The 20,980-nt window shown below is 47.6% G+C and overlaps 10 protein-coding genes across 10 annotated transcripts; 7 read left to right on the forward strand and 3 right to left on the reverse strand.

Moving 5' to 3' along the window:
* Positions 1–1,244: 1,244 nt before the first annotated feature.
* Positions 1,245–2,725, forward strand: FTJAE_5716 (COQ2-para-hydroxybenzoate-polyprenyltransferase; the record flags this gene model as incomplete). Its single annotated transcript, XM_037352253.1, has 2 exons — positions 1,245–1,605; positions 1,653–2,725. 2 exons carry the CDS (start codon positions 1,245–1,247, stop codon positions 2,723–2,725), a joined length of 1,434 nt encoding a protein of 477 aa, XP_037207209.1.
* Positions 2,726–3,629: 904 nt separating this feature from the next.
* On the forward strand, positions 3,630–5,273 carry FTJAE_5717 (aerobactin siderophore biosynthesis iucB; the record flags this gene model as incomplete). The annotated part of the gene is made up of 2 exons (XM_037352254.1): positions 3,630–5,107; positions 5,156–5,273. 2 exons carry the CDS (start codon positions 3,630–3,632, stop codon positions 5,271–5,273), a joined length of 1,596 nt encoding a protein of 531 aa, XP_037207210.1.
* Positions 5,274–6,443: 1,170 nt separating this feature from the next.
* Positions 6,444–7,844, forward strand: FTJAE_5718 (6-hydroxy-D-nicotine oxidase; the record flags this gene model as incomplete). The annotated part of the gene is made up of 1 exon (XM_037352255.1): positions 6,444–7,844. One exon carries the CDS (start codon positions 6,444–6,446, stop codon positions 7,842–7,844), a length of 1,401 nt encoding a protein of 466 aa, XP_037207211.1.
* A 281-nt stretch (positions 7,845–8,125) lies between these two features.
* On the forward strand, positions 8,126–9,085 carry FTJAE_5719 (hydrolase or acyltransferase (alpha beta hydrolase superfamily); the record flags this gene model as incomplete). The annotated part of the gene is made up of 1 exon (XM_037352256.1): positions 8,126–9,085. The coding sequence occupies one exon, from the start codon at positions 8,126–8,128 to the stop codon at positions 9,083–9,085; it is 960 nt and encodes a 319-aa protein (XP_037207212.1).
* An 878-nt stretch (positions 9,086–9,963) lies between these two features.
* FTJAE_5720 (oxidoreductase) lies at positions 9,964–11,398 on the reverse strand (the record flags this gene model as incomplete). Its single annotated transcript, XM_037352258.1, has 2 exons — positions 9,964–11,008; positions 11,061–11,398. The coding sequence occupies 2 exons, from the start codon at positions 11,396–11,398 to the stop codon at positions 9,964–9,966; spliced, it is 1,383 nt and encodes a 460-aa protein (XP_037207213.1).
* Positions 11,399–13,375: 1,977 nt separating this feature from the next.
* Positions 13,376–14,275, reverse strand: FTJAE_5721 (2'-hydroxyisoflavone reductase; the record flags this gene model as incomplete). Its single annotated transcript, XM_037352259.1, has 1 exon — positions 13,376–14,275. The coding sequence occupies one exon, from the start codon at positions 14,273–14,275 to the stop codon at positions 13,376–13,378; it is 900 nt and encodes a 299-aa protein (XP_037207214.1).
* A 1,245-nt stretch (positions 14,276–15,520) lies between these two features.
* On the forward strand, positions 15,521–17,296 carry FTJAE_5722 (transcriptional activator CMR1; the record flags this gene model as incomplete). The annotated part of the gene is made up of 6 exons (XM_037352260.1): positions 15,521–15,601; positions 15,664–16,098; positions 16,147–16,242; positions 16,292–16,455; positions 16,503–17,130; positions 17,189–17,296. The coding sequence occupies 6 exons, from the start codon at positions 15,521–15,523 to the stop codon at positions 17,294–17,296; spliced, it is 1,512 nt and encodes a 503-aa protein (XP_037207215.1).
* A 922-nt stretch (positions 17,297–18,218) lies between these two features.
* On the forward strand, positions 18,219–18,983 carry FTJAE_5723 (glutathione S-transferase; the record flags this gene model as incomplete). Its single annotated transcript, XM_037352261.1, has 1 exon — positions 18,219–18,983. One exon carries the CDS (start codon positions 18,219–18,221, stop codon positions 18,981–18,983), a length of 765 nt encoding a protein of 254 aa, XP_037207216.1.
* A 191-nt stretch (positions 18,984–19,174) lies between these two features.
* Positions 19,175–19,777, reverse strand: FTJAE_5724 (WSC domain protein; the record flags this gene model as incomplete). The annotated part of the gene is made up of 1 exon (XM_037352262.1): positions 19,175–19,777. One exon carries the CDS (start codon positions 19,775–19,777, stop codon positions 19,175–19,177), a length of 603 nt encoding a protein of 200 aa, XP_037207217.1.
* A 37-nt stretch (positions 19,778–19,814) lies between these two features.
* Positions 19,815–20,930, forward strand: FTJAE_5725 (uncharacterized protein; the record flags this gene model as incomplete). Its single annotated transcript, XM_037352263.1, has 1 exon — positions 19,815–20,930. The coding sequence occupies one exon, from the start codon at positions 19,815–19,817 to the stop codon at positions 20,928–20,930; it is 1,116 nt and encodes a 371-aa protein (XP_037207218.1).
* Between the last annotated feature and the right edge of the window lie 50 nt (positions 20,931–20,980).

The raw sequence follows: 20,980 nt of genomic DNA on the forward strand, positions 1-20,980 counted from the left end.
TCCATTGGGTTTGGGAACTCAGCAGGATTCGATTTGAACTGGAGGATATCTATTAAGAATAGACTTTAGAACAGTTATTATAGGAACATTGAGCTAAGATACCAATTGACTTTGTTATGTTGTCTGATGCAATATCCGTAGAGAAAGGTAATTTGTTAGGCGAGATTGCAGATGATAGCGGCTTAACGTAAGGATAAGAGCCTTGGCAATGTATGTGAACTTGATCATGAGTGAAGACACAATAGTTGGATAGATGTATAAAAGAAAGCATTATGAAGATTCGTCACGTACCCGCGACAGAACTGTGATAGCATGGCTGCTTAGGACTGGATGAAAGAGTCGAGTCTCTGATGTTCAACTCGACTTAGAACTGGAGCAGGCTCGAGGCTCCAGGGTAGGCGACTCCATTTCACAACTCACAGAGTTAACATGATGCAATAATTATATATCAGGTCACATACCACAAGAAATGAAGTTCGAGTGTGCGAAAACAGGTTCCCTTCGTTTTATCTTTTGTTCGTTTAAAACGCTATTCGGCGTAGCTCTCAGTGTTAGAAGTGTAACTCTACACGGTAAATGCTTCAAGAACTATAACCAGCTTTTGAAGTCATGATCCACTCATTCCAGTTCATAAAGGTCAATTCGATTACTATGAAGTATTGAAACTTGTTATAATAAGCTTACCAAGTGGCTCGACTTTCCAACGTATTTCTTGTTTTCACCTCTTCAACATTGCATTGCCTGTAACGTTCTCGACAAGAAGCTCTGTGTAACTTGGAGGCGCACGTGGCAATGCATAAGAGGCTTGAAACCAGGAAGTTAACCTCCGGAACGAATCATAGTATGCCTCATAGAGCGCCATGTCTCTGATATCTGTGTTCTTGGCTGAGCTGAGAATTGTGGCAGTGATACTGCGTCAACGGTGAGCAGTGGGTTCTCAACCAATCAGAAACCGAGTGGATGAAGCTTCCAGGGACAGATTAAGCTTGGCTGGGGTCCTGACGTCACAAGCCGCAGCTGATCGATTGATCGATGAGATAGTGGTGACCGCACCGGGCAATGAATTCCAAAACAAGCAAGGCAAATCTTGGCTGTAAATGAATGACACGACCTTATTTCCACGTCTCATCCTCTGTGTCCCCCCTGTGCATGTGCCTCCCGCCTTGGCTAGAAAGCTTACTTGGACCTTCAACTGCTGCTCCCTCGACATACGATCTCTACCTTAACACTCTAAAGGTGCAGTCATGAATCACGCTTTGAGGCGCGCTGCGCTTGGAGTTTCTCCTGCTTTACGAGCAACACAATCACATATACAATTTGCTTCTCATCAATTACCAGCGTTGTACAGATGCGAGACGAAACAAACAGCTTTTAGACGCGCCTTCACAACGACGAGATGTTTCAGCCAAGAAGCTGCTGCTGCTGAGTCGCAGGAGGAGACAGCGCGAAAAGAAGAGCTGAGTGAGCAGGCGCGCAAGAGAGATATGAAAAAGGTGACATCTGGTGCCAGCGCTCAGACCTTGGAGAATGACCGACCATGGCATAGAGTGGACTCGGAAGCTGAGAAAGATTCCGATATACCTGACAAGACGGAAATGAAAAAGGGTAAGCTTGCTACAATCAATCCACAAGATGTATACTGACCCGCACAGGACGTCTATTGACTACCCCAACGCGTCTATTGAAGCTCATTCTGCCAATGCCCTTTCATCCTGAACAAGAACACGTCAACAGACCAGTACAGCAAGACGTCGAAGACAAGGGCGAAACAGTTGAGCCATTGGCTCTTCTCGTGCACCCGCACCAACCTCTTTCTTACCTCGAGCGATTGATACAAGCCGAAATCCCTCCGGTCCAGTACAAGGGCCGTGAGAAGCTACCCGACATCGTCTTCCGAGCCGAAGCAGACCAAGAAGAACAGCATGGAAAGAAGAATGACAAAAAGAACGGCAGCGGTAATGTTGCATCATATTCTGGTCTTGGCCATGAAGGTCCTTCCCGCAAAGAGGCGAACTGGGTGCGCTGGAGTGGCAGCACCGAGATCGGAGACTTTATTCGAGACGCTGCTCGCGGTCGTGAGTTTGCGATTGACGTTGAGGGCTTTGACAAGGAACTTCGAGTTGCGGTACCCAGCTTCAGAGACCGAACCTACTACATGCGCATGAACCTGAGACGCATGTCACGCGACATTGAAGAAATGTCAAAGGTCAAGAACGAATGCGACGCACTCGCGCACAAGGGAGCGCATCGATTGGCACAAGGTGGCTTTGCTGCTCTGGCTGGATGGTGGGGAGTTGTCTACTATGTCACTTTCCACACACAATGGGGCTGGGATCTTGTCGAGCCCGTCACGTATCTCGCTGGCCTGACAACTGTCATGGGCGCCTACCTCTGGTTCCTCTACATCAGCCGTGACCTAAGCTACAAGGCGGCCATGAAGGTGACAGTGTCAAAGCGACAAGCTGCACTTTACCAAGAGCGAGGATTTGATCAGAACCGATGGGAGCAACTGGTTCACGAGGCTAACCAACTTCGAAAAGAGATCAAGATCGTGGCTAGTGAGTACGATGTTGATTGGGATGAGAAGAAGGACTTGGGAGGCGAGCAAGTACGAAAGGTTCTCGAGGAGGAGAAGAAGGGCCGAGACGGTACCAAGATGACTGAGGGCAAAGACGATGACGAGGGACCCGGATCTGCCGAAGAGGTCAAGAAGAAGAAGCAGTAAACGATGAGATCTAGAAGTGAGTAGATGCGAAGTTTGTACACTAAACATCAGATCATGGCGAATGGCTTAGCATTGGGGGCTTAGAAACACGCGACAATTATTGATGGTGGGTGTGGTGACACCTTCAGAGGGAGACTGCTGTAAATTGAACTGGCTGCGATTTCGGATGGATTATGGAGTATGCATAGCGATAGGCAACAAACAATTGATTTAATGTTAGATTTATGACTTGCATAAATGATCTGTAACATGGAGATTCTGATAAACGAAAACCTCGAGATAACAATTTCGTATTGGGATTAAAGCCGCCGAGATAGAGTCAAGCATTCCAGTTCATGGCGGGGTATGATATGATGGATGGACTTATCATGACGTACAAGACTGAGTGTATGTCCATATTAATACTGTGTCAGACATAGCACTTAGGTACCTAGGCGCCAGGGGGCAAGAAAACACCGAACCTTGATGCAGAGTGTCAAAATAAATTCAGCAAAAAGCCCACTAAATTTAGACTGGATTTACCTAAGCATTTTTATCACTTGGGCCTAAGGTCCTGAGTTTTCTTTCCTCCCCTAGCTAGGGTACAGTGCCCATATTTACTGTCCCTCACCTCCAACCACGCCTATATAACATCTCTCCACCACCTCCATCAGAGCATCCAACCATCGCCTCGGCGTTTGTCACGATCGCCTCTTCAAAGGTCAGCATGTGACCCGAAAGAGGCAGTCTTCTGGAACTCTTCTCCAGGAGCTTTAGCACCGACCTAAAACCAATTCAAACATAAGTCAACTTTTCCCCTCCCGTCTCCAGCCGATCCCCCGCAAGCGCAAACACTACAGCGCCCACCATCCACCCCCCGATTAGTCTGCGGATAAGCCCCCGAAAAAGGAAGAAGCGCGCGATTATGGCTCCCCAGGTCATTCGCCTGCCAGACGGGCAGACCTTTACCGTCACACCTGTCTTTGCAGGTCTCGGCTTCAAGAGCCATGAGTTGAATACGCATCATAATGCGTTTCCTGTGGGGTGGACTGTTGTGCTGAACACGGAGAGCGATGATGGGTCTGATGATGATATAGAGAAGCAGGATGGCGAGAATAGAGAGAATGGTGTTGCGCTGGATGGAAAGGCGAAGAGGCAGATTCACTCTTTCGCTCAACCGACGCTGCAGGGCGATAACCTCTTCATCTCGTCCATCGCGAACCCTTCGAGCTCCGAGTTCAAACCCGCTGCGAGTCCCACACGACAGATTGCCATGATGCTGTGGATTACACTATACTGGTACTTTCACCAGCCCGAGCCTGCGCCGCAAGTTCCTGCTCAGGCGGCGGAGAAGACGCCTCAAGCTGCGAAACCTCGTGGTGAATGGCGGATCAATATTAAACGCGATGGAGTGCTCCGAGGTCGGAACTTGATCCCCAAGCTTGAGCGCATGGGACTTATAACGTCGGGGAGCAGTGCTGTTGGAACGAGTTTGGATGATAATGGGGAGGATTGGTCTGATATGTTTGTGTCGAGACGCATGTTTTGGCAACTTCCCGGGCGGCTTTTTCTCTTTTCTTTACAGCCTAACAGAGCTGGTGCGAATTACGATTCTGTCCCTGGATCACCCATTGGGAGTCGCCCGAATTCACCTTTACCTATGGAGCCGCCTTCGCCGTTCCACAAGACTTTCCAGCGCCATTCACCGCATTCATCTATGAATAGAATAGATCATGATCTTCCTGGTGGACCAACTCCAACATCGATGGCGAACCCGCCGAGTTTCCCTATTGGACCTTTCTTTTCGAGCTCTCATCTCCCGACTTACTACCCGCCGGCCCCCCTTCAATATATCTTTACGAATAATATCCGTCATCCGATGAGACCAAAGCCACCTAGGATGGGCGAAGTCTTTTACACGAGATTTGTCCCGAGCGTTAACCAGTACCTTTCATTCCGAGTTGCTTCCAGTTCACCAAATCCTGTCCCTTACCTTGGGCCCGTTGGGCCAAAACCGCCCGAGCAGTCTCATCTTTCTACTATGAATGATGCAGCTCTATTGGAGATGTGGATGAAGAAGCCTCGAGTGAGCGCCTTCTGGGGCGAGTATGATGAACAGTTTCTTACCAAGTCACTGAACCAACCTAACTCGTTCCCTGTGATTGGACAATGGGATGGCGTACCATTTGGATACTTTGAGATCTACTGGGTCAAAGAAGACATTCTCGGCCAGCATCTCGGTAGCGATGCGGCGGATTGGGACAGAGGTCTTCACGTGTTCATCGGAGAAGAGTGGGCAAGAGGACGAGTTCCAATCTGGCTGACGGGATTGGTGCATTGGTGCTTAACATCGGATTACCGAACAATGAGTATATGCCTTGAGCCAAGAGTGGACAATGCGAGGTGAGTTTGTTCCTTGAAGCATGGATGTTCGGCGCTGACAATGAGTAGGTTTCTGCAGGGTCTAGAGTTTACTGGGTTTTCGCGTGAGAAGCAGATTTCGTTCCCACACAAACAGTCTTGGCTTGTTAGACTGCGTCGTGAGCAGTGGGAGGGACCTGCGCTTTGAACATATGGATGTGGTGATGAGAATACGAGAGACGATTCATGATGGGGATATTGGGTACTAGGATGAATACATGAGACAACTTTGGGAATTGAACACGATTGTTATGACCGATGGCTGAACATTTTCTCTATTGGTGAACGTAAGATTTCTGTGGTCTGTCCTTGTTAGCTTGCTTGTCGGTACGGAACGCAAGTGCTTTGTGTTGAGGGAACATAGTACGCTTGAGGAACAAAGCATGTCGCGTCCCCATTGAACAGAACCTTGGTTCACTTACACACTCAAGAACAGCCAGGCTGAAGACCAACACCATATTTTCTATAAGATAAACTGGCTCTTCATGTGAAAGATCTCGACGTCTGGCGGCAGTTTCAACATCAACGCTTTCAACACAACCGCTTCAAGAAACTCACCACTGATCAAGTCAAAATGTCTCAACAAGGTAACACTCCCCAATCGCCCGTCACAATGACTGATGAGAACGCATCATTTATCCGCCAATCCTTCCTCCGCGGCGATCTAGCACCAGCCTTCAACCCTCCAATCCGCAGCTGTCCCCGTTGCCACGCATCATTCACCGGCTCCAAGACAATGTGTCTCCGGTGCCTCAAAGACATATACATAGAACAAGCCGCCTGCAAGAGCGAGATCGAAAGAGATACGTTTCTCTCCCGTTGCGGCAACGCAAAATGCAATGAGACTACTCATCACCTCGGCCCGGGGTGGTGTGTTCCCTGTAATGCAGAGGGGAAGAACGTGTATCAGGTTATTTGTCTGGAGTGTGAGCTTGTGATGGATGTGCCGTATGTCGTTAGGGATGATCAGGGGGGATTTGTGGATATGCTCAAGGTGAGGAGTTTGTGGTGTGTTAAGTGTAGCGGTTTGGCGGATTCGTGGGTTAGGATGGATGATTAGTTGTGCTGGCGCGACTCGAACCTGGCATGGAGGAATGAATATGTGAGTAATTAGCGCTTGGGATAATACCGCTGATGTGATATCGAGATATTATACGGCTTAGAAGACGGGTATCTCGGAAGTGAGCATGTCAGATATCTATGGAAAGGTAAGCACTAGATCCATCAACTTGGCGGACAGGCTATAAGAACGGATCTGCGTCCGATAAATAACAACAAATAATAATCCATCTTACTATCTTTAATTGTATTCGTGAATATGTCTACTGAAATCAAGAGTCTTGAGTCGCTTCAATGCGAATATCTGGTCCCCGACAATGATACATCACAACTCCCTCGTTGGTCCGACACACACATTAACCGTCCAGCTCTTATAGTCACCCCGAAGACTGAGCAAGATGTAAAAGATGCCATTCGTGTCGCGAAAGAGAACAAGCTTACAATCGTTGCTGCTGGTGGAGGCCATGGAACGTTTGTCAGCGTGGACTCAGCATCGTTGTACCTCGACATGAAGCTCTTCAAGAAGATTGAACTGAACAAGGATGAAGGAACAGTGAAAGTTGGCGGTGGAGTCCTCGTTGGAGAGGTGCTGAAGACTTTGGCAGACGCGGGTTACTACACTCCCATTCCCAATTCTGATGCCGTTGGCTTCGTGGGAAGTATGCTTGGAGGTGGGAACAGTGCTCAGATTGGCCGTCATGGATGGATGGCCGATAACATGGTTTCGTTCCGACTTGTTACTGCTTCAGGCGATGTTGTCGAACTAGATTCTTCGTCAAAAGACAAGGAACAAGCTCTCTTCAACGTTCTTTGCGGCGCGGGTCATGGACTCGGTGTCGCCACGGAGCTGACAGTCTCTGCGTTTCCACTTTCAAGTCTCAACATGAAGGAGAACAAGATCTGGACGCGGTCACTCATATTTACTGCTCCAGCACTAGACGTTGCTATCAAGACTTTTCTGGATTTGAGTCAACCCCCAGCAGAAGGATACATGAGCTTGGCCTTTGCACGAAGTCCTCCTGGTACTCCAGCAGCTGGATCTCCAATCATCTTTCTTGGGTATCAGTATTTTGGTCCCGCTGCGCAGGCCGACAAAGCAACAGCGTTACTCTTCGATGAGAATATTGTCAGCAAGGCCGTCGTGGCAAACACAGAGCTATTACCGTTCGAGAACGTCAATGCCAAAATGAACATCTACAACTCTCACCACGGCCACAAAACCATAGCTTCCTGCCGTCTTCACAAGACCACCGCCGAAGCTATTAAAGCAGGCTTCGAGAAATGGCGCATCGCAACAGAGGACTACCCAGATGCTCAACAATCAGGGCTTATAGTCTCAGCATACAACATTGACAAAACTTCAGCGATAAAGAATGAGAAGTTTGTGGAGGGCAGGGATAGAAACATCAATGCGTTTATGGTGATGGTGGCCAAGGAGGACAAGACACGAGAGGCATTTGGGCCAATTCTTGATGATGTGGTTGCGGGATTCAGGAAGAGTGACGTGGGGATGGTGCCGAGAAGTTTTCCGAATAATCTGAGGCCTGGGAAGGACTTGAATGATATGTTTGATATAGAGAGGTTGGAGGTTTTGAGGGATGTGAAGAGGACTTGGGATGGTGATGGCGTGTTTTGGTCGCCTTACTTCAAGACTGTTTAATTAGCATGACCCAATCTATGCCTTGGGAATTTATGGTTACCGTAATTAGAAGCATGTAACTAATTAGAAGCTATTCATGCTAGAAATGCTGAAGCCTGATGAAGGAGTTCTTGGTGCTGCCCTGGGATGATGGTGACTTCTGATTGGCCTCGTATTCCGTATTCTCGTATCGCGTATCCCGCGTGTAAGCCTTGATCCACTATATAACATGAACCTGAGATCTCATAACCACAAGACTTCTCTACTTACTCTCTCATTATTCCATTAATTGAATGCTCAAAATGTCAGTCCAGGCGGTTCGAAACCGTTCAACATCCTCAACACAACGCTTACTCTCTACATCCTCACGAACCCACCAAACCTTTCGCCTCTCAGATGGTCGAACACTAGGTTTTGCAGAATTCGGAAAACAAGATGGAAAACCTGTGTTTTACTTCCATGGATATCCATCCTGCAGACTTGAAGCTAAGCCCATTCACGAGATTGCTCAAAAATGTGGTGTTCGTCTCATAGCTCTCGATAGACCTGGGTTTGGACTATCGACGTTTAAAACTGGGTATCAGATCTTGGATTGGCCAACTGATGTGATGGAATTTGCCCAAGCACATGAAATCCCCCAGTTTTCTGTTTTCGGTCTCTCCGGTGGCGGTCCTTTTGCTCTAGCTTGTGCTTACGCGTTGCCGAAGCGTACGGTGACCAGCGTGGGACTCTTTGCAACTGCACCGCATTGGGCGGCTGGTACGAAACACGTTGAATATTACCGCCGAGTCTTCAAAGTCTGGGCGGAATATTCTCCATCAACTCTTCGGGGAGCATTATACATGCTATACCTATCTATCAGATGGGTTGTCCAATCCGGTCCTGTGTCCAGAAGACTCAACAAATGGCTCGAAGCTGAACACAAGAAAGAAGAAGCTGAGAGCGAGGAGTCAAAATCAAAATCCATGAGCTTAGAAGAGTTGGTAGACATGGTTCTCGACGAGCCATTTCGCCAGGGGGCTGATGCTGCAGTACACGAGATGAATCTTCTCACGTCGAAGGACTGGGGGTTTGAGCTTGAGAAGGTTCAGTATGATGGTATCCAGATGTGGCATGGGAAGAAGGATAGCAATGCGCCTATACAGATGATTCGGTATATGGCGGAGCGGATACGGGGGAGTGAACTGCATGAGTTTGAACATGAGACGCATTATACTATGTATAAGCACTTTGAGACGGCGTTGCGGAAATTGGTAGAATAAGGATCTGCTCAAAGACCTAGAGTGTTGGCCGAGAAGGAGATGAGACTGAGTTGGGATTGAGGTGATAGAGTGGAATAACTAGATTTTGTACAATAGAATGGATGAAGATTTCATCTCAGATGGCTTCCATACCTCTCTCATACATCACTATTAGAGTCCCCGTTCCAAGATGTTTGATAGTGTTCTTTCAAAGATTTATGAACCTGCGAAATATCAAACACTCTAACCCTCTGGTTCTTGTCCATCTTCTGCCCACAAGTCTGGCACATCAATTTTACGCCTGGCCGACCAATATCATTAATAACCGTTCTTCTCGCAGACTCTTGTGGGCTCTTTAATATGAATACTTCATCGGCTCCAAGCATTCGCTCTTCAATCATGTTTGTTGTGTTGGTTGTCTTTGCGATAGCCTCGCCGGCCATGATCGCTAGAACTGGTAGGCTTCTCATAAGAGGTGGCAGACCGCCTTGAATATTGGATAACCTGGCTAGTTTGGAAACTTCTGTTCGAAGAGCTTGTGATGATTTATTTGAAGACATTTTAGGAGTGTGAGGAGACGTTATGAAAGAGATGGATTCAGCTCGGCTTTGGGTAAAGAGGAACAAAAAGTGACAGTGGAAGGCGTATAGGTGCCTGGAAATAAATTCAAGAGAATATTCTCGACCGACAACCTGATTATGGGGGTCTAGCTACACCCTTTTGATGCTTGGGAGCCAAATCCATGTCCTGCCGTGGAGTAGTCTAGTCTTATACGGAATACGCAACCAATAGCAGAGTCAGCATTACGCCGGGTTTCAGAAGAAAGCAGCGACAGTCTTGGCTGTAGATAATAATAATGGAACTCGTTTCTTGTGTTTTGGTCTACCTCTGAAATATGCTTATTGGCTCGTCTTCAAATCAACCACCAGCTTCCCTCCACTAATCTCCCCCTTCCTCATCCTATCCAGCCCCCTGTTCACGTTATGCAGACCATCCTCGACATCGATAATTCTGGGCGGCACAAGCGCACGACTTGACAATAATCTCTCCAGCCAACTTGATAGCACCTCCCCGACTTCTGGTACTTCGTGGTAAAGCTTGAAAGGGATAGTATGGAAGATAACACCCGCTGACTGGCCTGTTTTCGGGAGGCCACTCATACCGACGAGATGAGCGGGGACTATAGGCTCAGCGGGCGGAGTGCTAGGCGGTGAAGTGACATTAGCTGCGCTTCGATGGAGCTCTTCAGGTCCAAGAGCGCGGAGCAAAACTTCAGCTGTATCTTTGCCTCTTGTGTCGATACCGAAACGGAGTTTGCCTCTAGTGTTGGCGCGAAGAACAGCAACAGCTCGCTCGGGATCATGGCTATCAACTAGTAGATCCGGTCGAAGAACAGGATTCTCGGAAATTCGAACTCCATGCTTTGCGTTATCAACGACCAAAGCGACCTTCAGTCCAACAAGACGAGCTAGTTGAACAGCGAGAACGGCCGAGGTTGAAGATCCGCCCCAGATAGCGATCCAATCCCCAGCCTTAGCACCCTCATTCGGCAAGATACTATTCAAGCACTCTCCCCTGATATCTTCCGGGAGTGCTTCTTCTGGTACCTCTCTCACGAGGCTAAGAATGTTAGGACCATCCTGAACCGATGTGAAATCAACACCAAGACAAATTCCTAGCGACAGAGCTGCCGCTACGTATGCGACTCCAAGTGTAGCGCCTTGCTTGATTGTGATCTCCTTTGGAATTCTGACAACGTTGAAGTCTGAGGCGACCACGTATTGTTGATATGTTGCTTTGCGGAGATCGCGGTAGTCTGTTGATATGACGATTACTTTGTCGCCTGATTTGATTCTTGAGGGGGTTTGGGGGGCGAGGACGACGGTGCCTGATGCTTCGCGGCCGGAGATGTATGGTAACTCTGGGATGGCAAAACCGTAGTCACTGAAACTTGTAAGTAGGCTATATTTATATCATAAACCCGGATTGGACTTACGGCGACTTCCAGTCAATAGGATTCAACCCGATTGTATCAGTTCGAACTAGAAGCTCGTGATCATGCTTCGTACTGGGGACGGGGTGTCCGTCGGTGATCTGATATGGTTGCCGTAATCCATGTAATAACAAAACTGTCTGAGAAGATGGTATAGGGTGTTGAATCTCAGAGTCGCTTGCTTGGTTTTGTGTCGTCAAATCGGTAGGTGGTGTATATCGAGGCTGAGAGTCTGATGTTGCCTGAGACACGGGATGTTCTTGCGACGAATCCGTAACGAATGAGAGTGGTATCCGCGCTCCGAAAGCCGGTTCGGCCGAAAGGGAGAGATATGCGCTCATGATGCTGATATCTATCCGTATGTATACACGCAATATCCGACTGATTAGGCGGCGCAAATCAACAAACACAACACGCCCTTATTCAAATAACAGCACTTCTTTCAACAAAGAAAATTTTAAATCCAAACCTTACGAGGGGTAACGAGCCTTTTCAATAATCTACCGTCCATTCGACAAAACAGGCAATCCGATCCTTTTCAACGGATGCAAGTAACCTAACAGACTCCCGAAGAGCATAGCGCATGGCGTCATGTAGGGTCCGTCGAATCACGCTTGGATATGTTATCCCATGCCCGCAATTCTTCCAATGACGTGACGAGCTTTTTACTCAAAGGGACGTCGTGGGAGAGACCGGTGTCGGGGTGAGATCCCCACACGGGGCGATGGTGTTATTTGGACTATCAATCACTCAACTCCAGGGATGTAACGTGCGGAATTAACGCGACAGTGAGTGATGGGAGAGAATTTATAATTAGAGATTATGATTGGAGGTATTGAAGGATTATTGATTGGTTTATTCTGTGCTTGATCGGGTGTATCCCGGTTCACTGTATGGCAGACGGGAGACAATGCAAGATGGCCAAGCATCAGACAGATTCAACGGAAACTTCTAATATTGATCATCCATTTCAAACAATCACATTGAAGAGGTCCGAACTCTCAAAGTGGTAGCCATTTGCTCCCTTTCCCATATTATTCGGCACTGTCTCTTAGTGATCACCAAACCACGCACTCACAAGTGAAACTCAACATTGCCGAGATACCGGCAAGAATCCGTGTTTAGCACTCAAAGTCTGCGGGGGATATCCATACAGATCGCCTCGTGGGTTATGCTCGGTTATAAAAAGGTTCCAGGTAACCGGCTTGTCGATGGTGCAACCCCTATCAGAATCACGCAATCCCAAGATTCGCCTATCTCGCAACTTTTGTTTTGGATACCCCGCGATGGCAGTAGATAACAAAAATGACTTTTAACTTAATAGTATCAATAAATCTGAGTTTTGAATGATTCTTTGGCTATGTTACTCGCTGCCATTGGATTTCGACTTTGGAGAGGCTGAGAATGGTGTGGTGATAGATCACGATTGGGACGGCTGAAGCTTCATCTGGATAGAAAAAAATCTATAATTAATTGAAAACTACCGAAATACATATAGGATATATTAGAGAATAACGCCAGGCGGCAATCTCTACAAGAGGGAACTCAAAGATAGTCCAAAATATCTACATAGCAAGAATTCTGACCAGAAGGATGACCAGAGTTGATACGAACTTCATCTGACCAAGTTGATATAAAGATCAGAGAATACTATATAAAGATGAGATCACTTCTGAAAGAATAAGCTGGGTTTCACGAGAATTGAAACTCTTGACTATGCGTATGTCTACCAGCATAATCTAAAAAAACGATAACACTCACTCTTAACTCTCACTTAGCAGAAGATACTATCGCGTTGCTAGAGGACTGAGCTGGAAACAACTCAATTATTAAAAAAAAAAATAACGGTTGTCAATCTAAAAATCCAGTATTCGCTACTAGGTTCTCTCTGCCTGAATAAGCTCACAGCCACAAGTCTCAACTGCAAATAACACTTCTTAGTATTCATTACACTCCAGGAGCGGCTATTATTTAAGAACGCTACCTGCTAGAATACTCTCCGTACTCACATAGTGATATGGTCTTCAGTTACTAAAGACAACCGGGGATGATTGCCTGTAAAACTTAATCTAAGATGTTGTTGAAGCTTATGTGCTGAATATTCAATAGCCATTGGAACTCGACGTATATCTATTAGCGCATCTAACTGAGGACACGAATATTTCTAAGAACAGATTCATAACTCATATCTAGCTAGATTACATATCGGACTCGCAAGTTTCAATCTGATAATGTGAGAGACAGGGTTTCACATTCGATCAAGAAAACGAATATTATATGGTTGTTATTGTGACTATCGATAAGTATTTCATATATCTCTACTGAACAAAAGGCTTCACAAGTTCCTTGACCTGCTCATCGGTAACACCCTTGACACCAAGCAGCTCATTATCAAGCTTGGGGAACTTGGGAACACTAGTGGGGTCCAAGATAGCCCTGTACAGATAAGCAGCAAGAGTGGGCCAGTCAAAGATACCCTTTGCGACATTGGCATCAGAAGCAGCAGTAGCATCGTCGATCTTGGCCTCCTTGACAGTCCACTGCTTGCTGGGGTTGAGCTCTTTGGCAATGTCGAGGAGCTTCTTCAGAGAGACGACGGTGTCCTGGATATAAACAACGCGATCCTTGGTCTCGGCAGGGTGTGTCAGAACACCAACGACAGCTTGGCCAACACTAGCGAGAGTGGTTGCGCTGAACTCAGTGTTACCGCCATCCCAGAGAGTAGCCTCTGCCTTGTTGAAATCAAGGAACAAGCCATGGCTCAAGCCCCAGTCAAGGAAAACAGAGTTATAAACAAAAGTATAGCTAATCTTGCCCTCAGCCGCAAGAGCAGTAAGCTTATCCTCGATATCAACCTTTGTCTTGAAGACAGGAAGCTTGCGAACGCTGGGGATGGCAAGGTTGGAGCCAAACTCAGAAGGGAGGAAGCGCTTGACGCCAGCGGCTACTGCGGCGTCGATGAGGAGTGTTTGGCTGGGGATGGCGAGACTGCCGAGGGTTGAGACGACGGCATCTTGGCCTTGGAGGGCGGATGTGAGAGAGTCGAGGTTATCGTAGTCGACTTGGATGACTTTGATGTCGGAGGGGAATTTGGAAGTTGAGCCGGCGCGGGTTAGGACTGTGAGGTTGAATTTGTTGGAGTCGATGAGGGCCTTGAAGACTGCGGAGCCGAGATCACCTGCGGCACCAGCGACAGCGATGTTTTTGTAGGCAGACATTTTATGTGAGTGTAATATGTGATTGGTTGATTGGAATTGCTGATGGAGTCAAAATGATAGTTGTTTAAGTGGATGATTGATTGATTGATGGATGGAATGGATGGTAATGGAAGAGAGATGGCTCTATCTATATATGTTTTTGAAATCAACAATTGTCGCCATGTTTGGCGTCATTTACACAGTTGCAATGCTTAATCATACCATTAGTCGTGCTGCAGACGCCATCGAAGCTCCGCTTAGTTAAACATAGAAGGTTCGGAAGTTTGGCGATCATAAGGCTGCCTGACCTGTCAAGCTAAAATGGATGCATCCCACTTCATTACATGAGCAATGGATTGCCCCAGAAATGTCTCCGGCACTTTAATCTTTGGCCCCCAACTTACAGAGCTGTTCTTCTGTATTCTAAGCCGCCACAGATGGCTGTGCTGTCTGTGTCTGTGCTGTGGTTGTGGCTGGATGGGATGGGATGGGATGGGGAGAATTGGAGGTGGGATGGACTTGAAGTGGGATGAGAGAGATGAACCGAGTGGGATAATGGATCTATCCGCGGGCTCCATTGAAACCTTAATTGTGCATATGACACTCTGACTGGTCGAATCTCATCGGATCACCCCAATTTTCTATCCCATCCGCGGAGGCCGAGCTGAGATATCCCACTTGAACCATCGGCAATCCCACTCACGATTACCAAGTCGACCTTCAAGGGATGGCCCCCAATGCAAGGCATACGTAACAGTGCGTCGGCTTCAGTTTTTTTTCCAGTCAAACTATTCGATAAATAATACACCGAGTTTTTGGCTTGCGATCCGACCCAATCCAATCCCACTCGGTTCGATACCCTCATATCAAATCAAAGTCTCTCATAATCCACCATCATGGAGATATCCCACAGTGATCGTGATAGAAGGTATGTAACGGCCAGCCACAGGTGGGATCACCGAGTGGATTTTGTATTCTGTATGTAATTGTACCATGACTAACAAGATCGAAATGATGTATCAGATCCTCCGCTGACAGTGCTGAGCCTACGCCCAGTCGACATACATGCCACTGTGGGAAGAGCTTTATCAGAAAGGAACATCTGAGACGCCATCAAGCGACCCATGGAGAGCGCAATTTCGTTTGCCCGATTTGTCAACGATCCTTCACACGCAAGTTAGTACATGTCTCGTATTCTCCCAGTTTACAGTGTTAATTAGTTTTTCTTTTTCTATAGTGACTTGTTACGACGCCACCTGACACGGCATGATATGCCTACAGCTCCAGATCCAAGAAGAGGAAGAGCTTGCGATGCGTGTCATGCGAACAAGACAAAGTGCGACGGTGGTACAAAGTGTACTCTCTGCGTCAAGAGGGGGATTAACTGCACTTATAAACATGCGTCCAAGAGTAGCAGCGGGAGTAAGAGTCCCAGCGAGGATATCGCCGCAGATCCTAGAACGGTGGCCAATGGTTTTACGTCGCCGGCCCTGATACAGAATCTCACACCAGGAACACCGCAAATCTCACCAAATGACGAGATCAAAGCGGGTTTCAAGCGAATCGCTAATCATGTTCGATCTGGAGAGATTCCGATTGGTGAAGACACTCCGGTACCTGCACTTGACAAAAATTGGATCGAGGGGAATTCAAAAGAGTACTTTGGGAGGTTTCATGATACATGGCCTATTCTCCATGGACCTTCTTATGTCACTATGGATACATCACTGCTAGTATCTGTGTCAATAGCCATGATCAGCTGTTGGCTCAGAAGTCCGGATGAGTTTGAGGATGTAGTTTTACAACTGCATGAGTCGTTGATGAGCGCGTTCTCTGATTGGATCGTGAGTAATTTAGCCTGACAGACGTTCCTAGATTAACATGGACTTTAGGCGAACCCCAGATCTCGACATGAATATGATGAACCATGGCCTTTTGAAACATATCAGGCTATTCTCATGAACATTATCTTTGCTTTTTATCATGGTGTACGTACTCTTTGTACCGTCACTGCGTATCCGCTGACCTCAATTTCAGAATGAGAAATTGGTGTCTAAAGCATCCTTATTACGAGGCACATTTGTTGTAGCTCTTAGAGAAGCAGAGTTCTTCAACAGCGACAACGCAGCCGAGCAACAACGCGTTCACTATCCCGGAACATTTGTCCCATGGCTCATGACTATCAGAGATCGTTGGAAGCGGTAAGTCTCTTGTCTCTCCCTCATTCATACAGTACTGATGTTTGTAGACTCATCGTTTCCCTCTTCAAAATCGACACGTACCTCTCAATAGCCCGCTTTCAAGCCCCAACCCTCTTCCGAGAAGAAATCGATCTCACAATGCCAGCAACTTACTCCCTCTGGAACGCCTACGGCCTCAACATCTTTTTCAAACGCATCACCCTCGAACCAACAGACCGCTCAAATTTCAAACTCTCAGAAGTCATCGCCAACCCCAACACCCCAGCAAAACCCCTACTCCTCTTTGAAGATATCCACCTCGCCCTCTGCGGGTTGCTGCCTGCAATTTGGAATCAGACTCAGATTGTTCGTCGTAGTACAGAAGCTGGCCGATCAACTCAGAATTCCACTTCCTCTCTTGCCTGGCAGCTTGAGGCGTGGAAAGCTGACATTGAAAGAGTGAAGCATCAATGTTGTCATGCTGCTGAGGTTGGAGAGTTTCCTTTTACTGCTTACATTGGAGACTATGATGAGGATCCGGCGAGGGCGAAAGCGTTGGCGATATCGAATATTAAATGCTTGATTTCTGAGTGTTTGATGACGTATCATCTTCAAGGTCTTCAGCTTTACGCCGATCCTCGGATGATTAACTCAGTAGCCATGGCCTCGATTGTATCTCCGGACCACGAAGCTGGTGTACGTCCGAGATTGCAAAAGCTTCATACCCAGCTAAACATCTGGGCCAAAACACCAGAAAGTCGAAGAGCTTTACTCCACGCCCTCGCCGTTCTTCGTCAATGCGAGTCTGATCTCCAAGCAAATGAGCCCCAAACCCAATCCATCGATCCAACATCTTATCTAGCCATCTCTATGAGCGCCTTGGTAGTATGGGCGTGGCTCATGTTCTCCGAAGCAGCATGTTCCTGCGTTCCGACGCTGAACCATATAAACATCGGTGATGATCCTTTGGATTTACAGAATACTGCGAGGTTGGAGACTTGGATTCAGGCAGAGGGTACAGCGGGTATGAATAATATTCCGCTGTGTAGATGTGTTTCCGAGGGGTGGATGGCGAGGTTTAACGCGCTTTTGCCGTTGGGAAGACGGAGATGGGAGATGAGTGATGAAGTTGCGCCGATTTTGAATTCTCTAAGCGCTGGACGCTAGAGATTATTGATACCCTTGCATTTTGCATTTTGGAAATAGACTTCAATAGATTTTTGATTTGGAATTTACTTTGGCTGACGCTGCTGGTGAAAAGGCGAGTTTGTGTATAGGCTCTAAGTTCTCTCTGCCGGAATAAGCTCTTAGCTACAAGTCTCGACTGTAAATAACACTCCTAGTCGATACCATGATAACTGCCCAACTGCTAAAGCATAAAGCGAATAAGATGAAAAACTAGATGAGGACTATTTGGCCGGCATTGGAGGCGTATAAGATGGTCCAATCCTAATGGGCTCATAAATGTGTAGAGGTAAAGGCACCAGATTTGAAAATCGGCCAAAGGAAGAAAACGGAACGTTTGAGAAGGAAGATTAATTTACATGGGAACTGATCCTGCAGATATTGGCATTTGTCAGCTCGTCTTGGTATTGACCCGAAGGGCGTTGCTATGACGTTGAAAGGACAGATTCCCAAGTTGCGTAACGTCAGCCGCCATGATGTATATAAGGTTCTGCAAGGTAAGAGCTTATATTGGGCAAAAGAAAGTATCGTGTTCTCATTCATCACCTGTGTTCGCAGCCTAAAGCTTAACCTTATGGGCGGCAAGTCGTCCTATAAATATGGCTCCGCAAGACGACACTACAGGCAGCATACTTGAACCATACCCTGTCCCATGCGATCAAGAAGTAAATATGGGGTCTACCACAAAATCCATCGAGTTCCGCAACTTAACACTCTACCGAGCAAATGGAACCTGCTCTCTTATTCCTCACGCGATTCTCCGTCACTACAAGATCCCCTTCATCGCAATCGAACTAGAGTTCGGACCTAACGGACTCGAGAGAGTTGATGGAAGCTCTAGCAATGCTGAACATCGATCTCTCCACCCAAGAATATATGTACCCGCTCTGCTTATTGACAAAGAATTCATCACCGAGATGCCGGCCGTTCTGAGCTTTATATCCTCACTTATCCCAGAAGAGAACCTATTTGGTATAGGCCCCATTCAACAAGCCAAGGTTTTGGAGTGGCTTGTATTCCTGTCTGGTAGGCTGCACGGCCTTGGATATGGAGCTTGGCTGCGTCCTGGGAGGTTCAGCGATGACGTTACTGCCCACGACAAGATTCGTGCGAACGGAAGGGATGTTATACATGAATCCTTCAAGAGGATAGATGAGGGGCTGGAGAATCGGGATTTTATTGTCGGAGATGCTTTGACTGTCGTGGACTTTAATGTCTACATCTTTGCTCGATGGGCGCATGAGGTTGGGATTGATCTGGAGAAAGAGTACAGTCATTACTATGAGCATGTCAGGAAGATCGAGAGGATGGAGGGTGTTAGGAAAGCTGTTGGAAGTGAGGAACTCGAGTTTGCATTTCCTTGACTTCACCCGTCACTGATGAGAAACTTGACGGCTACATAGGGTCTTACTTATGCCCCCGATACAGCGAGCTTCCAATTGAAGACATCTGGCATCTTGAGAAGGAGAGGAAATGTTTTAGCAAAGGGAGACATATGCAGGCTGTTGTCTATATCAATTGAAATTTAACTCTAAAACCTTACGGAGCATTCGCCTTAAAATCCTTTCGCATGCCGTCTCTTATGCTTCTTCAAAAACGCCAAAGCAGAAGACTTGTTAATATACAGATTCATCCTCGCCAAACCACCACAGTACGCCAGATTGTTTCCAGGACAGCCAATATTACAATCCGTCATGGAGACATTCTTGCCCTGACCGAAAGAAGGGAGAAGACCTTGCCAATTGATGTTGTTGCCGCACCAACATTCTCGGCCGTTCTCTACACCAGCATATTTGTACATCCAGCACTTCTCGAGACATGTATCGATCGTCATGGAGTTACTGTCGCTCATGACAAGTTGAGGCAGTAAACGACCGAGGAAAGGCTCAGAGACACATGAGTAGCTTGTGAAGTTCTTGTTGCCCTGGTCCACAGATGGAGTTGCAATAGTCTTGGCACCAGCCTTGTAAAGCTGTAAGCGAAGTGTGCCACCGCAATAATCTGTCTTGTCTCCTGCACAGGTAGCAGAGCAATCCTTCTGATTGAGGGCTTGATAACTTCCGAAGTTGAGCTGATTGCCACAGTAACACTCCCGACTGTTCTCAGTACCGAAGTAAGTGTAGCCGCTGCAGAAGCTGGCGCAGCTTTCGAGGGTCATGTCGTCGCTGGCGGTGGCCTTGGAGTTGAGGGCGCGGATGAGGAAACCTTCTGTCCAGCAGCCTTGGAAAGCCCATGTTCCGACGGTGTTGGAGATTGAGGGGCCTGTCGCTGTTGGATTAATTGATGTTGAAGTGGTGGAGGACGCTCTTGAGGTAGTGGAGCTGCTGGTGGTTGAAGTACTAGAGCTGGTCGTAGTCGTAGAAATGGCCCGCGATGTTGTGCTAGTGGACGAGCTTGTAGTCGAAGACGTTGACGAAGGTGCAATGGAAGTTGAACGAGAGGTTGTGGTAGCAGATGTGACGCTAGAAACACCAGCTGGGCCTCCCGCAACCAGAGAGCTCAGTGACGAGACCACTGAGGGACTTGAGGATACTGTAGCTGATGAGGAGCGACTGACGATTGAAGACGCCGCCGATGATGATATCCCACTGAGAGACAGTGCGCTTGGGGCACCTAACAAGTTTGAAGGCAGTGTGTTTGATGATACGGCACTCGAGAGCGACGAACTGAAAATTGACGAAGTTGTGCTGGTGGTTATAGTGGAGGCACGGGAGCTAGTTGAGGAGAATGTAGCGAAGGTTGTCCATGTTGTTGAACTTGTGCTAGAAGATGTCGACGAAGACATAGTGGCTGACGAGGTCGCCGTTGTTGAAGTCGAGGTCGTAGCCCGCGAAGCAGAGCTGGCGCTACTGGTGCTGGCAGCTGAAGAAGCACTCGTTGTAACGCTTGTCGAGGTTGAGCTCCCAGCAGAGGATGCTGGTACAGAGCTGGAGGCGGAAGAAGAAGCGCTGTTGAGGCCGCCGGCGATGTTCCCAAAAACGCTCAGCGAAGTGCTGAAAGAGCTCGTGGAACTTGCCGACATACTACCTGAGACACCAGTCGAGATCGAGCTGCTGACTGAGCCTGTGCTAGTAGAAGCACCGCTCGAGGTTGTGCTGGATCCTCCACTGGAGGAAGAGCTCACACTGGCCGAAGCCAACGACGACGAGAGGGAGGCGCTTGAGACACCGGACGTAGCCCCGATGCTGGTCGACGCAATTGAACCAGAGCTCGAAACAGAGAGAGCAGCATTTGAAGAGGCAGTTACTGAGGAACTCACGCCACTAGCTGACGACAAAGCTCCTATTGATGTGGGCAATGAACTACTGTAGAGTGCATTGAGTTCATAGACGTTCAGTCGGCTAGGGCCACCACAGTATTC

Source organism: Fusarium tjaetaba (genome assembly GCF_013396195.1).
Source record: "Fusarium tjaetaba strain NRRL 66243 chromosome Unknown NRRL66243_c0000109, whole genome shotgun sequence".
In the NCBI taxonomy this organism is placed as follows: Eukaryota; Fungi; Ascomycota; class Sordariomycetes; order Hypocreales; family Nectriaceae; genus Fusarium; species Fusarium tjaetaba.